Raw genomic sequence first — 15,861 nt, 5'->3', positions numbered from 1 at the left:
CAGCACCATGGACAGCTCCCCAATCGGCCGCAGATCCTGGTTTTTCTGAGCTTTCTCCCTCTTGCCACTTGCAGAACACACTCAGCCAATTAGACCTCTTCCTTGCCCAGCAACATGGCAAAGCTCTGTCTTTTTGCCTGTCTTGGAGGTAGTTAAGGGTCTCCTGCCCTTGGGGCATGTGGAGGGTAGTGTATTGGAGTATATATGTGGAGAGGAAGTGAGGGGCTGCAAATATTCTGGGGAGGCTGACCTTGTGCCATTCCAGTCCCCCAAGCTCCCCTTTTCTTCTGAGAAACTCCTAAGGCCAAGACTCAGACAGAGCCTGGGCTTCTGTGAAGGGGATAGAGAGATAGTGGGTGAGGTCTTGGGTAAAAGAAATGGGCCCCGTTTTCTCCTTATGGACCAGGGGAGAGAAGACTGGAAATGTCCCAGGGCCTCGGTGATTCCCTGTTGGCCTCCTTGGTGGGCCACTGCTGCCATGGGCTTCAATCAAACATCTGTTCTGGCATTAGCTACCCTGCCGCATTGGCTGGGCCCCAAAGTTCTCCCTGGGGAAGCTCAGACTAGCAACTTGATCACTTGTCCTGAGTGGAGGCCCCTCCTTGAGCACAGCTTAGATTCTGCTTGCCCAGTTCTGTGGTCCCTGTGCTTGGTTCTCTTTCCCCAGACCGCATTGAGTCCTGCCTATACCTATCCCAGGTCCTTATGAGGGAACAACCCAAAGAATATGCCGTCAGAGTCTAGATAAACTTAACTGAGAAAAATGATATGAATGAAGGATGGCCTACACGCATGCATCCCTCAAAATATTCTAAAACCCACCCTGGCTCAAGGCAGGCCAGTGGAGGGCAGTGCATGCCATGGGGCTGACCTGTCTGCAGAATGACTTCTCCTGAGGTCTGGTTTCAGGCTGTGAGCCTGGACTGGCAGTCCATAACTAATTGCCCTGTGAAACACATTGCTGTGTCAGAAGCCGACCAATTTACCAAATGTCATTTTGCTAAAAGCCAATTTGCCCAAAGCCAATTCACTGAATGGCCAATTTGTCAAATGACCAATTCATCAAAATGACTTACTTTCTTTAACTACTTGGTGTGAGTTGACTGGCTTGTGTTTTGCATTTATGATGGTACTTTAAGGACTGATCCATTTGTCCCTGGCCACACTCCAGGTGTTTGAACTATGGTGAACGCCTCCTGAGTCTCTTCCTTTGACTGCAGGGAGCTGGGGCAGGGAAAACCCAATAGCCCCTGAAAGGCTTTTGTGAAGACAAATGGGAAACAACCCAACTATTTCCCATGAAATTGGTAAAGGAAACAAAGAAATTTAGCAAACTGCCTTTCGGAGAACTGGCTGATCTGTGACTTGGCTTCTAGGCAAGTGACTCAGAAGGGAGCAACTTAATGTCCTCGAGCCTCCTTTGGGGATGTTGTAAGTGTCCCAGTTTTTTTTTTAATATTCGGCTGCTTCTTTAGGGGACCCGTACGAGGCCTTTATGCTTGGTTTTAGAACCAGGAAAGGCCACACCTCTCCCAAGCTCACTTTCATCTCTGGACTTGGCAAACTGTATGCATAGCAATCTCCGTGTCCTCAGAGTCTGGAGAAAGTCCAGGCCCATGTATAACACATGCAAAGGCTTTTATAGGGTGTGCTTCTCCCTCTCATTTGACATGTTTACTCATTTTTTAAAATAACTTTATTTATCTTTTTGGCTGTGCCGGGTCTTCGTTGCTGCACAGGTGTCTCTTTAGTTGCGAGAGCGGGGGTCACTCTTCAGTTGTGCATGGGCATCTCATTGCGTGGCTTCTCTTGCTGTGGGGCACAGGCTCTCGGGCACACGGGTTTCAGTAGTTGCGGCTCCTGGGCTCTAGAGGGCAGGCTCAATAATTGTGGCGCATGAGCTGATTTGCTCCCGAGTTTCCACAAATTGATGGAGAAGGCAATGGCAACCCACTCCAGTACCCTTGCCTGGAAAATCCCATGGATGGAGGAGTGTGGTAGACTACAGTCCATGAGGTCGCAAAGAGTCGGACACAACTGAGCAACTTCACTTTCACATTCCACAAATTGAACACACTCACATAACCAACAGCACACAGATCAAGAAGGAAAATATCACGAGCACCCAGAAGCCTCTTGTACCTCCTTCCAGTCATTAATCCCCCCGCATGGGGTAACCATGATCCTGCTCCCACAGCATAGACTCATTTTGCCTATTTTTGTGCTTTATATGAAAGGCACATGTGGTATCTAATCCTCGCTATAACCCGACAAGAGGGAGCTGTGATGAACTCTCCTTTACACACCAACAACCAGATTCAGAGAGGTTGAGTAACTTTCCAAAGGTCCCACAGATAGTAAATTGTGAAACTTGGAATCAAACCCAGTTTTGGAATCTGGCTCCAAAGTCTGTATTCTTTCCCCTATGTCTTAAATCTTTCTCCTGTTGAAGCCCCACCCTGTCTCTTTCCTCCTTCCGCCTCACTGTCCCCTGTGCCCGGACTGGGAATCTGTGAAGTCATTGGTCCTAACTACTCAAAGATGTCTGGAACAGGAGTCTTATCTTCCCCAGTGCATCCCTGCTTAGGACTCAGCAGCATGCCTGGGGCTTCCTGGGGGCTTGGTGCGTAATGGTTGAGTACGGGGAAGAATTAACGCGGGCTTACATTATGCCGGCCGTCTTCATTTGCCTGATTGCCATTACTGTGTCTTTGCCATGGTGGCTGGGACCTATGCCCACTGGTCTGTTTCCTACTTGTCCTGGAGCTGCTCACTCCTGAATGGGACTCTAGCTTCTGAGCAGTTTTCCTTGTCAGGGCTCTGTGGTTGCTTTGTGGGGGTGTGTGCCTCTCCTCTGATATCTCTGTTGTGGGAATTGATTGCAATGATGCTTGGTAGCTGCATAACAAACAGCCCAGTTCACAGAATTGTTACCCAGGCTGGTTTTACAGCGTCATGATCCAGGGCTGTTTAATGTCTCTTCTTAATGAGTTTTCTGCAACATTAACTCAGCGGGGCTAGAGGGAGGGGGCAGCTGGCCACAGGAGGATGTGTGACTTCGGGGTGGTGTTGTGGGCATGAGAGGGAAAGTCTCTCTCCTGCCAACAGTGCCTGGCACGCACTGGTCACTCAGAGCTGCCCATTTCTTCTGCAAAGGTCCAGCCCCACAATCCATGGTGTCAGCCTCCAAATCCACCTACAGGAGTTTGGACATCAGGAGTTCCCTGGGAAAATATTGGGTGCTCGATGCTTTAACATATCTTAAGGCTTCACAGAGCATGTGTGAGCTTTAATTCCAGGTATGTTATCAGCATCTGAGGAGGAGGAGGGGTGGAGAATGAGAGGGGGTCAGAGCTGGACCACCCAGCAAGTAGTAGGGGTCATTTTGAAGCCTTATTGGCAACATGATTGTCTTTTACTGTGTGCCAGATAGTCTTCAGGATATGCTCATATGCCTTTGACTATTTATCTTATAAGCTTAGTTACAGATGAGGAAACAGGTGCAAAGGGGCAGTCAATTGATTCTGAGCTTGCTTTTGAATCCAGTTTGCCTGACTCTCCTCCCAGACCAGCTACTGCCTGGCCAGCACTTCATCCTCCTCCCAGTGAGGCTTTCTGGGGGGATATGAGTTCAGCTAATGGCCCAGCCATTTATTCCAGCTGGCCTGACTCAGGCCCTCAGGGGAGCAGAGGAGAGGGGATCTGGGGAGCACAGGGATTAGCTAGAGGAACTGGCCACTTAGTGCAGCCGGGACCCTTAGGAGGAGGCCCAGGTAGCTCCCAGGTGGGGTGGGGTGTCTTCCTTTGTTTTGACAACAGCAGAGAGGGTGGGGCCCAAGATCAAAGGAAACTAGAAGTGGTTGGCAGGCCGGTTCCACCTTCAGGCTACCAGCAGCAGCAGTGTGCCCTTTGATCCTACTCCCTGGTCTCTTCTGCATTCTCCCCCCTCCCTCAATCCAAACTTGACTTCTGGAGACAAAACAAATTCATCCATGTTGAGAATCAGGCCCTGATAAGCTTGCAGTTTGCTTTTCTAGGAGCACCTGAGATTTATGAATGATAAAGCTCCAGTCCCTGCCTTGAGCCTGGAGTCAGGCAAATGTCTCTCTACCTGTCTGTATCAGCAAATGTCTCTCAAGAACCTGCTTTGAATGTCACCTGGAGACAGGTGTGCACACATACCACATACCCACCAGGGGTAACTCTGGGGCACCTGAATGTTGTCCCTAGGCTGGGGAGACTGGGGAGGGAGGGATAATTGCAGAATTAATTTCCCTTCTGGGTAAGAAGGGCAGGATTTGAGGGGAGACTTGAAGGACAGGCAGAGACAAAGGAGGGATGGTCCTGCCAGGTCCCAGGCATGCCTTAGATGTGGTTGTGTACCTGCATCCCACAGGGGCACCATGAACCTTTCCCCGGGGTCCTCCTGCAGCAGGGACCTGGGGTGCTGAGCAGACCCCTGGGACTCTGTCTCCAGCCCCTTGCCTGAGCCCTGACCTGGAGCAGTGGCTCTTGACCTTCTCAAAGGAGCGGATTACTTCCTCCATGCCCACGCCCTCTTAGCAAGTGTTGCCCTGTCCCGACTTCGGCAGGGATGCAGGGAGGACAGTGGTGCTGATGTCGTGGCTGTCACTACCTTACCTCTGGTGAGCGTCTCCTCTGCTCCCTGCGAAGGTGGGCAGTGGCATGCCACAGGTGACAGGCCAGAGGCTGCTCTTCCCTCTTTCTACCCAGTGGAGGTGTTTGTTCCAAGCCTCTCCCAACCCGGCACCCCCAAAATAGGAGTTGTCACCTCTGTTCCTGGCTATGAAATGCTGGCAGGCACAGGGGCTATGATCCCTAGCCTTTAGCCTCAGCTGGGATAGGAACCTCTGGTGGCTCAGACAGTAAAGAATCTGCCTGCAATGCAGGAGACCTGGGTTCAATCCCTGGGTTGGGAAGATCTCCTGGAGAAGGGCACGGCTACCCACTCCAGTATTCCCGCCTGGAAAATTCCATGGACAGAGGAGCCTGGCAGGTTCTGGGGTCGCACAGAGTTGGACACAATTGAGCATGCACGCACAGTACAGGGACAGCTTTAAACTTTTCCCTCATCAGAGGCAGCACGTTTCAAACTTTCATATTCATGTGAATCACTGGGGGTCTGGCTAACATGCAGATTCAGATTCAGTAGGTGGGGCCAGAAGGTCCATCTTTCTGAATCTCCCAGGTGGCTCAGCTGCTGCTGGTCCAGGTGCCAGAGATGTGGGTGCTGTCACCCGCCAAGGGGTCTTGGGTGGCACTTACAGCAGCAGCAGCGTGAGGGAAGCTGCTCTGAGCTGGGCCCACCCATGTGTCATTCCGCCCTCCTGACCTCTCGGGGAGGCTGGTACTTTTGGAAGTGGAGACCAAGGTGCTGGGAACTAACTGCAGGTCGTGCCCAAGGTCACGCGGCAGGCTGGTGGCAGAGCGAGCCTCCAGCCTCACTCCCGTCCCCGATTCCAAGTCCTAGAATTTTCAACCCTGACTCTCCCCACACCCCCAGCCCCAAGGCTCGTAAAGACAATTCGCAGTGGCAATCGACTGCCCACCCCAGTCAAAAGTACCATACACACACAGCCTCAGTTAAGCTCCATGGCCCCATGATTATTCCCACTTTATAGAGGAGGAGACAGAGGCTCTAGGGGTTTGGAAACTGGCATGAGGTCCCTCAGTGGGTAGGTGCTCAGCTGCCTTTGTCTGCTCCAAGGCTTAGATCCTTAATCTGATAAAAGAGCCCTGTGCTAGGTGGCTTGGAGTAGTCAGGCTGCCCTGGTTTCCTCCAGGCTCCATATTGGGTGAGCTCATGGTAACCAGTCAGACGAGAGGACAGGACAGTTTGCCCAGAGACTCCACATGTCTTGAGAGGCAGACTGAGCAGGCCCCGAGCTCTGCAATGGGGCTGTCGGGTGGGGGCAGGAACCCAGGCCAAGTCTGGCTTTGTCTGGGCCCCCCACTGATTCTCTCAGAGGCCAGGCTGCCGGCAGGACCCAATCTACTTAGAGCGTGAAGGGGGATTAGCAGTGAGAACATGGGGTCTCAACCTCGGCTTCCCAGCCCCCACCTCCCCAGCCCTGGCGGAGGCTGGAGGGATTGGCGGGAGGAGGGCAGCAGGAGCGAGGGCTTCTGGGAGGGTGCCTGAGCCAGGGTGTAGGCCTCCCTGAAGAGAAGGGACCCAGCTGGGTCTCTGGGCTCACTGGGGTGTCCCAGACTCCAGGAGGGTGCTATTAGCCGCAGCCTGCCTCTCAGGGCCCCTCATCTTTGGGGGTGGGGTTCAGGCAGGGGATTATTTGCACCCTGAGTTCGAGACCCCCTCCATGGACTCCAGGGGTCCAGTTCCCTCTCTTCTTCTGGGTCCCACGAGAGTCACTCAGTCATCTTTGTCAGAGGCTCCTCATCCCCTTTGCTCATGCAGCTGGGACCACCTCAGAGCCATGGAGGGTGGTGACCGGAGTTATGTCAGGATGTGGGAAGGGCAAGTTGATTCTAACCCCAGTGGCCACAAATGCTTCTCTAGCGCAATGCCCCCCACCCACTCTTCAGACCTCTCTGTAGCTGGATGTCAGGCAGAGAAGGAACAACCGTACCCTGTGTCCGGGAAGAGGTTTGTTCCACAAAGTTGACACAGAACCAGCCATCCTGCCCCAGGTCCCTGCTTTCCCCTCTCAACCCCAAGGCCTGTCCTAACTCCTTGTTTAGTCAGGAAAATGCAGAGGGATTGCTGCAAGAGACTCATGAAGGTAACCACTTTATTCAGCTAAATGTTACTGAGCCCCTGCAGTGCACTCCATCTAGGGAGGGATACAACGGTCTGGAGCCATAGATTGGAGGCTAAATCAAAAAAACCAAAAATCAATATTTTATTACATTCATTACACAAATATTTCATTATAAGCCTGGATTTGTGCTGAGAAGGAAAATCACAGGGGCCTTGGGAACCTGTAGCAGAGGGAGCTGTGAAGGGAGATGTCTATAGACTGAGATATGAAGGATGAGCAGGAGTTACCAGGGGAAGAGTGGAGGGAGAATAGTTTTGGCAGAGGAAACGGAAGGGCAAAGGTCCTGTGGCAGAAGGGATTTGAGGGGACGGCAGCCTATGTGGCGAGCACCCAGTGCCTGTCGTATCAGATCCTACAAGGTAGGTGCCGCTTCTTAACCCCATTTTGCAGATGAGAAAACCGAGGCCAGAGAGGTTAGGTGACTCACCCAAGACAACATGATTTAAGTGAGTGAGACAGGGCTCCTTGACCCCAAGTCACCATGGTGACACTCGGTTGTGGCTCTCAGCCAGCGGCCTCTACTCCTTGGCCTCTCAGTGTGTGCTTCCTGGACCAGCAGCATCCGTATCTCTGTGAGCCTGTCAGAAATCTAGGACCTCATTCTTACCTGTAGGCCAGTCCCTGGTCTGGCTGCTGCATCCTTGCTCTGGTAACCTGATTCTTGCTGTCCGGCCTGAGGCTGCCTCTGAGCTGCTGTCTGCCCTGTGGCTGTGTGCCCTGGGCCTCCTTTGGCCAGGATCAGGTCACCAGCTGCTCCGGGTTTTGGTTTGTCCTTCCAGCTCCAGAGCACCCCTCTTCCAGGATGGCCCCTCTCAGTATATCGCATCCTGCTCTGACACACCCGGGGCCACGCATGCACCTCACTTCACTTCACCTCACTTCAGGGTCTCTGATAAGGTCACGAGAGAGGAGCATGGGAGCAACAACCACCAAGTTTAGGGGAGACCTAGGAGGCTCTGGAGAAGGCAATGGCACCCCACTCCAGTACTCTTGAGTCAGACTTAAGAGTCAGACTGAGCGACTTCGCTTTCACTTTTCACTTTCATGCATTGGATAAGGAAATGGCAACCCACTCCAATGTTCTTGCCTGGAGAATCCCAGGGACAGGGGAGCCTGGTGGGCTGCCATCCATGGGGTCATACAGAGTCGGACACGACTAAAGCGACTTAGCCGGAGGCTCTGGACCTGGGGAAATATGATGAGGAAAGTCGTAGGTGGGACCTTTGGAGGTTGCGTGCCAACGTGGTGAAAATGGAGATGAGGAACTTTATTTCACAGAGGCTTGGAAAAGACAAGATAGTTGTTGACCAGGTAGGAGATCAGCTGGGGCAAAAAAGTGAAGAATAGTTTTGGGTTTGCCAAATGGCTGAGCAGGCATCCAGGTCCAGGGACGGCTTCTGGCGCCCCCTAGTGACTAGTGAGAAAATTGGAAACACCAGAACCTTAGCAAAGGGATCGGGGGACCTTGCTTCAGTTGGGACAAAGCCAGCATTTCTTAAAAACTGCCAAATGGAGGGACTCGAACAGAACCGTAAATACATTAATCTTCTTCAAAGCCCTGTAGACTAGATAGTTTAACTCTCATACTACAAATAGGGAAACTGAAGTTCTCAACTGCGTAGCTTCCAGGGCCCACGGCTGTAAACGGCAGAAGCAGGAGCTGCGTTTAGATCCTTCCATTGCAGAGTCTGGGGTCTCTGCACCGCCCTTTCTGCTAGCACTCTGCATGTTCTGGACTTTCCAAAGCTCAGCTGTTTCCCTGTGGTCTAGACGTTGGCCTCTTCCAGGGTCTCAAATTCAGTTTCCTTTACTCTTTTTAACAGCAAGGGCACCATACCTATACCCAGCCTTGGACTCTCACCTCATTAAGTGGCACTTGGTTTCCATTGGGGGCAGAATCTTTTCTCTATAAGCTTTGGTGCCCCAGAGCCATGTCTAAAAGGCCATCAGATCACACCCCTCTCTGGTGTAACTGTCACCTCCTCTGCTTGGCAAGGCTTTTTCCTTTCAACACCCTCCACCCACCCCCCTCCTGCTCCCAGCTGTTCCTGGATCAAGCCAGGCTCATGCCTCCTGCCTCTGACAGACCATTCTTGCCCCTCCTCTCCCCACTTAGCTCCTGGTGTGCATCCTTACAGAATTGCTCTGCCCGAATCATACTTTGATGCGATGCTACTCTAAGAAACAGACACATGAAACCCATTTATTATATGGATCTAATGTTATTGATTAGGACACTCAGTCATTTTTTACAAAGACCCCTGGAGAAATTCTTGTCGCATCTTAGTGCCCAAAACAGCTATACTCCTGAGAAATAGGTTCTTTTGAGTTTATACATGTATCGAGGATGCAATTAACTGACCAGTTTTCCCTTTACGCATGGGCTCTCAGAAAGCTTGACACCCACCCTCAATCCTGGACCCGGCAGCTATATGGGTCATGTGATATTGCATGCTCGGTGTCCACCATTGATTTGTCTTCTCTTTGCCCTACTTTTTACTTCTGCACTCTTGCTGTTTTATAAATCCCTATAAGCCACCTGCAAGCCTTTCTGGAACAAGGTTGGCCTAAATCAATACACTGATCAATACAAATAAAAAACCTTCCTTGCAGGGCTGTAGTGAGGATTAAATGGAATAACGGTGGGGAGTTCAGCCCAGAGTTCCCTGCCAGGCTTGGCTGAAGGGCGAACTGCTTAGCTGGGACAGAGACAGGCTGGTTAGATGGAGCCAGACACAGCTGAAATGTAGTTATGGAGGAGAGAGAGGAGAGTCTATGTCGCAGGCTTGAGATGCCTTCTTTCAAGGAGAGAGCGAGCAGGGAACATGGGGTGTGATGGTGACAAAGCCCCTTGAGACCACAGGTGCTTGGGGCGGGTTAGGTGGCTGGGGGACAGGAGGGGCTGGGGTTTGGAGAGAAGGGAGCTCAGAGATGTCGGCTCACACTCTGTTTGAGGGGCAGGGTTTTAGGCGCAGCTGTTCCCCCACTTTGCACACAAGGAAACTAGGGCTCAGGAGGAAAAAGGGTAAACCCACAAATGCAAAGCCAGGAAGTGGGGAGAGGGGATTCGAACCAGCCTTTCTGAGGTCAGGGCCCTGTGCACTCTGCTTCGGCACTTCTGTTTCATTGTCTCAACCAGAAAAACTCAGGCCATGGCGGGTAGTTCCCACAGCTTAGGGAATTCCCAGTGGGGAGCCCCGTGGGCTGTGTTCTTGGGGCTCAAAGTAAACCCTGAGGCTCATGGGGTGAATGGCTGAGAGGAAGGAAATGGTGAAAGCCCCAAGGATCTAGCCCAGGAGGAGGGTCCGAGGTCTGCCGAACTGTCCGACATAGGTTCCTGAGTCGGGACCAGCAGCCCAGGCCATCAGAGATTGTCAGAGATCCGCTGCAGTGTATGGGGAGGCTCTGGGACCTGACTGCTAGGCTTAGCCTCTGGAGCACTCCCCCTACCCCCACCCCCACCTCCACCAGCTTTTTTCCCTTAAAGAAGCCGCCTCACTTCTCTGAGCCTCCCTTTCCCACTTCCTGCAGTGGGGATGGTGATAGTATTTGCCCCACACTGTGACGTGCTGGGCGGGGCAGGGGTTGGGGAGGTTGCTATCCCCACTGTGGGAAGCAAAGGGGCATTTATGAAGTCTGCAGTGAGGATTGAGAGAGGGAGGAGAGGCAAGTGGACAGGAGCCCGAGGCCCAGTCCTGCCAGGGAGGGGAGGCTGGTTTGCTAAGGCCGTGCAGTGCCTTCTCCCTCACTTCAGGATGTTAATAAGGGGGAGGTGACCAAGTCCCGGGTGGTCCCTGCCTTCCACGCCTCGGGGCTAGGATGCAGTCCTGTGTTCCTAGGTGGGCATGCTTAGTCCCCAGGTGGGCCCAGGCTTCGTAGCAGCCCTGGTCCCCGCAGACCCCAAGACCACAGCACCTGGAGTCAGCTCCAGCCTGGAGTTCATGACCTAGGTGGGCTCCCTACTGCTGCGTTACCTGGGATCCAGCTGTGCCTTCTTCTGGCGCTTCTGTTCCTGCTCAGTAGAACACAGAGTGAGCTATCAGAAGAGTCTCTACAGGTGTGGGGCAGCTGGGGGCTCTGTTGAGAAGCCCCTGCTCTTTCCTTTGCAGCCCTGGAGGATGCCTCGGGGCCGAGCTGACCCCCACGGATCTGGCGTAAAGGGTTGGGGGCTGGCAGAGCCAATATCTGACCACTGCCCCAGGCTGCACCCTCTAGCTGCAAACCCTCTGCCCAGAGAAGGGGCAGTGGTGGGGGCCTGAGCTCTGACTTGTTCACTCATTCATTCGATAAATGTTTGCCAGTGATCTTTGTGTGCTGAGCACTGTCCCAGGTGCCAGGACACAGCTCTGTCTGGTCAGGGTACTGTCTGGCTCGCTTGACCTCCCTGGCTCTTCAGGGTGCTCTGGAGAAATGTTTCTGATTATTTTTTTCTCCCTCTGGCTTTGTCTTCACAGGGACCTAAGTGAGAACACCATCCAGGCCATCCCCAGAAAGGCTTTCCGTGGAGCTACAGATCTCAAAAATTTGTGAGTATAAGCCTGAGAAGGAAGGGGGCTTCGGGCTGCAGGGCACCCCTGGCAGCATCCTGATGGGTCTTCCTGAGCCCTGTGGTCCAGGCAGCCAGGGAGCAGGTCTGGGCTGTGAGACGGCTCATGCCAGCATGGTCTTCTGGAACAATCTGGGGTGGGAGAAAGCACTTCATCAGCCTTGTGGGACTGGGTTGAAAGGAGTGTCATCAACAGTGGGATTCTTGTTCCATTGAAATGAACAGTCTCTGTACCCTTGCCCTTCAGTGGGTGGGGAGAGTTGGGTTTGACTGTTCCCCCTTTTTTTTTTTGGCAGGTCCAAATTGTATAAGCTGTTGCAAGTCAGTTAATTTCAATGAGCCTCTATATATTGTTCTGCAAAACGGGGGCATCATATTTATGTCACAAGCTTGCTCTGAGTTTGAAATGAGACCTGGAAATGAATACACTCTGTTGAAAGCTGTGTAAATGTAATGGTTTATTTCTATTATTCATATTTATTCTAGTCCAAGCTTATAACTCCAACCCACCCCAGGTCTGACTGCCGTAGTGATGGCAAATGCCTGGCATGCTTGTCACCCTCCTCCTACTCCTGGTGCCTGTAGTAGACATTGGTAATCGATCACTGCATTCTTCCCCAAGGAGCCCAATCACAGCTTCAGTTTATTCTGGAAGCAGCAGTCCAGGTAGCTGCCTTGAGTCGGTCTCTCTTAGCCCTCAGGCTGAAATCTGTTTACCAGCTCTGGCTGCCACGGCTCCTATGATAGACTCTCATTTTACAGCTGCCAGCACCCTCTAGGTGGTCTCTAAAGTGGAGGTGGTACCTGCTCCCCAGGAGATGTGGAAGGTTGGGTAGAGGAAAATAATATAACTCTTGCTTATACTTACTGTTTTAAAAATAAGAAAGACTTTAAGCTTTTGTTAACGATTACCGATTGGATCGCTGTGTGTATACTGAGCAAATGATTGGGGTCAGGCCTCTGTGTTTGGAACTAGTGGAGCGCTGGGTGGAATGCTGGGTCATCCCTGCCATAGGTAACGTGCTGTCCTCTCTACCACGTTCCTTTGCTTCACAGACAGCTAGACAAGAACCAGATTGGCTGCATTGAGGAAGGAGCTTTCCGGGCTCTGCGGGGGTTAGAGGTGCTGTAAGTAAAGCCTAGGAAGGGTGGCAAAGGCAGGAGAGCCAAGCTGATACAGGCATCAGGGACCCAGCAGCCGCGCGAAAGGCGGGCGTACCTGGGAGGTGGGCTCTAGGCCAGGACTTGCTGCCCGAGGATAGAAGGGCTCGTGCTTGTGGGATCCTGCCTGTGGCAGCATGACCCAGGCTTAAACTGCTTGTGATGAAGCCCCAGCGTGAGTGGCTGTGTCTCTCCAGAGTTTCTAACACACGAGGCCTGAATGCCTCCTCTTCCTCCCTCTGTCTGTGTGAGCCCCATGCTTTCTTCCAAGCCAGCCAGAGTCTGCACCCATCCTCCCCTCCTGGCTCCCCGTCCCCTGTCCTACTAGCCTCAGAGTTTATGGCACAGTTGGCTCTTCGTCACTGTCCCAGCTCAGGGTTTTCCTCTGGGAAAACCTCAGGTGGCTCTCTGGCATAACCCCCGGGGTCCAGCCCAGCGCTGGTCCCTTGAGGGTGAACCGTGAGCGCAATGTGAGAGAGAAGTCAGGTCCCCCCCTTCCCGTGCAGCTTCCTGCTGGGAGCGCAGTGTGAGAGGGAAGCCAGGTCCCCCCCTTCCCGCGCAGCTTCCTGCTGGGCCAATGCTAAGTGACCTTGGTTCCCCCCCACCCCACTTAGGACCCTGAACAACAACAACATCACCACCATCCCCGTGTCCAGCTTCAACCACATGCCCAAGCTGCGGACCTTGTGAGTCAGCCTGGGGTGCCTGAGAGCACAGCGCCCAGCTGGGAGGGTACTGGGGCTCGGAGTGGGGGTGGGGAGAGCTCGGCCTCCTCTGAGACCCCAGAGGTCACCCCAGGGAGGGGGCTGAGTCGAGCTGGGGGAGGGGGAGTGATCTAAAAGGGAAGGACGTTGAATGTCTTTTATGTTGGATGTTTCCCTTGGACAGCAGATAATTTGTTTTTGGGTTGGAAGGTGAGTTAAGTGATTTGAGGGGAGGGTGTCTGTGGGCTCAGTGAGTGTGTCTTCAAGGGGCACACTCCAGCCAAAGGGCTGCCCCCAGTGCTGGGAGAGGAGGGAGGCTTCCCCCTGCTCAAATAATCTCCAGCTCTTGGGGCCTGAGCTGCGAAGCTGACTGGGTGTAGGCTGTGCCCCGACCGACCGAGTGGAGTGCCAGGGGCTCGACCCCCTACCCCTGCTGAGCGGAGGGGCTCTGCCCCAGTGTTTCCAGGGGCTGGGGACCCAGGTTGGTTGTGAGCCTCCCTGTCCTCGCCCATCCCCTGCAGCCGCCTGCACTCCAACCACCTGTTCTGTGACTGCCACCTGGCCTGGCTCTCCCAGTGGCTGAGGCAACGGCCAACCATCGGGCTCTTCACCCAGTGCTCGGGCCCCGCTGGCCTGCGCGGCCTCAACGTGGCTGAGGTCCAGAAGAGTGAGTTCAGCTGCTCAGGTGGGTGCCGGCCCTGCTGGGGCTCTCAGATCTCCATCGCCTGCCTCCTGCCCGCCTCCTGTTCCCGCCCAGGGCCTCCTGTCATTACGCATTCACATCGGGGTCACCCAAGACCCCCTGTCCTCATCCGTGGACGCTTCTTGGACCACACACCATCTACTACGCTCACTCACTCTCTCCTGTCCAGACTCACTGCCTCCTGTCCTCAGTCACCTCCTTCTCCTGCTTCAGCCACTACCTCCTGCTCTCAGGCATTGCCTTTGTCTACGCATCGCCTCCTGCCTCCACTGCATTTCCCCTCCGGTCCCCACCATCAGTCCTTTCCTGTTGCCTGCCCCTTGTCCCTCTGCCCCCATCCCTTCTACTCAATGCCTCGCTTTTGCTTCTACCCAGTGCTGCCAGCCCTTTCCTCCCTCCCCTCCCCTCCAGCCCGTCAACTCCCACCCCTCACTTCCTCCATTCCTTGCCCCCTCCTATTCCCGCCTCTCCCTTCCCTCATTGTGCTACTTTGAAAAGTCATTGAATTGGGCCTAAAGCCTTGGTTTGAGGCGAGACAGACTCCAGAGCCTGTACCTCCATCTTCCACCGGGGGTCCTGCAAGGGCCTCCTCTCCGGCCACCCCACCTCCTGTCTGGTCCTTCCAGTCTCCACTCTGCAGCCAGAAAAACGTAAAGGGACAGACAAATCTGGACTGGTTACTGTTGCTTAATCCTCACCAGGCCTCCCGGTGCTCCTGGTAGAGTCCAAATTGGCCTTGGGCTCCTCGAGGCTGGGCCAGGTCATCTCTGCCTCCTCCACCTAGTGGCCCCCTCAGTCTTCCGTCCCAGTGGGCTCTTCTCTGCCCTTCCCAGGAGCAGGTGCCTCCCACCTTGGCCTCCTGGCAGGCTGCTCCCCTGCTGGGTACACCCTCCCCGCCTTGCTGCCCCGCCTGGTCCTCACCCTGCAGAGACCCAGATGGGACTTCCCAGGGACTGGTTGCAAGGTCCATGAGCACATGGGCACATGTGACATATTCTCTGGTCATTTCTTAGCACTTTGCTCACACTCGACACAGAGATAGATGCTCAGGGAATGTTCGCTGAGTAAGTGACCAGCTCACAGATTCATGACAGAGGATCAGATGCTGCCCATTTCTACCGAGCCTGTGGACCCGAGCCCACCAGTCACACAGAGGTCGGCGTCCTCTCCTCAGCATGGAGCTGGGGATGGGGTGGGGTGGCTGTCTCCTCCTCCTCAGCGCCGGTGCCCCTGTGCTCAGGACTGCTGTGTGTGTGAGACACGACCCTGCAGCTCCGGGCTGGGGGTGTGCGTGTGTTATGCAAAACACAGGGCTGAGAATAGCCAAGCAGTTTCTTTCATGATATCCCAAAGTTGGAGATCACCCGCATGTCTACCAGCAAGAGAATGGATTAGCCAATGATGACAGAGCCATACAATAGACTATAACTCGGCAATGAAAAAGAAAAAACTGTGTACTCATACAGTACAATGGGCGAATCTCAAAAATTTTACCTTGAGTGAAAAGAAACCAGATGTAAGAGAGCCTGCGGTCTGGTTTTGCTCAGGTCCACAGACAAGCAGAACAAATCTTTGGTGAGAGATCTCAGAACACTGGCTACTTCGGGGAAGGAGCATGATGGAAACTTCTTGAGTGATAGAAATATTCCCTGTTGAGGGGGTGGTTCTGTGACTGTATCCATATGTGGGAATTGGATCAGCTCTACACCTAAGACGGTACACTCGGTATAAGTGATACATCAGTATTAAAAGACATGGGTCCTTACATCAGACACTGGGCTTCACCCTGAATGCACCGCTCATTAGCGGTGTCACTTCCACAGATTAGTATCGAGGACTCCATTTTCTCACCTGGAAAGTGGCCACGATGATATCATGCTCTTTGCAGGGTTGTGCATTAGGAGTCACTGAGATGTTACACACACAACCCTTACCACAACATGTGGCGCA

The 15,861-nt window shown here is 53.5% G+C and overlaps 1 protein-coding gene across 1 annotated transcript in view; it reads left to right on the top strand.

Annotated features, from left to right (window-relative positions):
- Window positions 1-15,861, top strand: part of SLIT1 (slit guidance ligand 1) — a 172,803-nt gene that overhangs the window by 100,969 nt on the left and 55,973 nt on the right. Inside the window, exons 5-8 of the mRNA XM_086379367.1 lie at window positions 11,252-11,323; window positions 12,400-12,471; window positions 13,119-13,190; window positions 13,730-13,893. Coding sequence (XP_086235493.1) covers window positions 11,252-11,323; window positions 12,400-12,471; window positions 13,119-13,190; window positions 13,730-13,893 — 380 coding nt within the window. The remainder of the gene's footprint in view (window positions 1-11,251; window positions 11,324-12,399; window positions 12,472-13,118; window positions 13,191-13,729; window positions 13,894-15,861) is intronic.

The sequence above is a fragment of the Bos grunniens genome, chromosome 26, assembly GCF_055505025.1.
Source record: "Bos grunniens cultivar Pamir isolate PY7600 chromosome 26, Bosgru_T2T1.0, whole genome shotgun sequence".
Lineage (NCBI taxonomy): Eukaryota > Metazoa > Chordata > Mammalia > Artiodactyla > Bovidae > Bos > Bos grunniens.
Note: the sequence above shows the minus strand (reverse complement) of the source record. Positions and strands in the feature narration are given on the sequence as shown.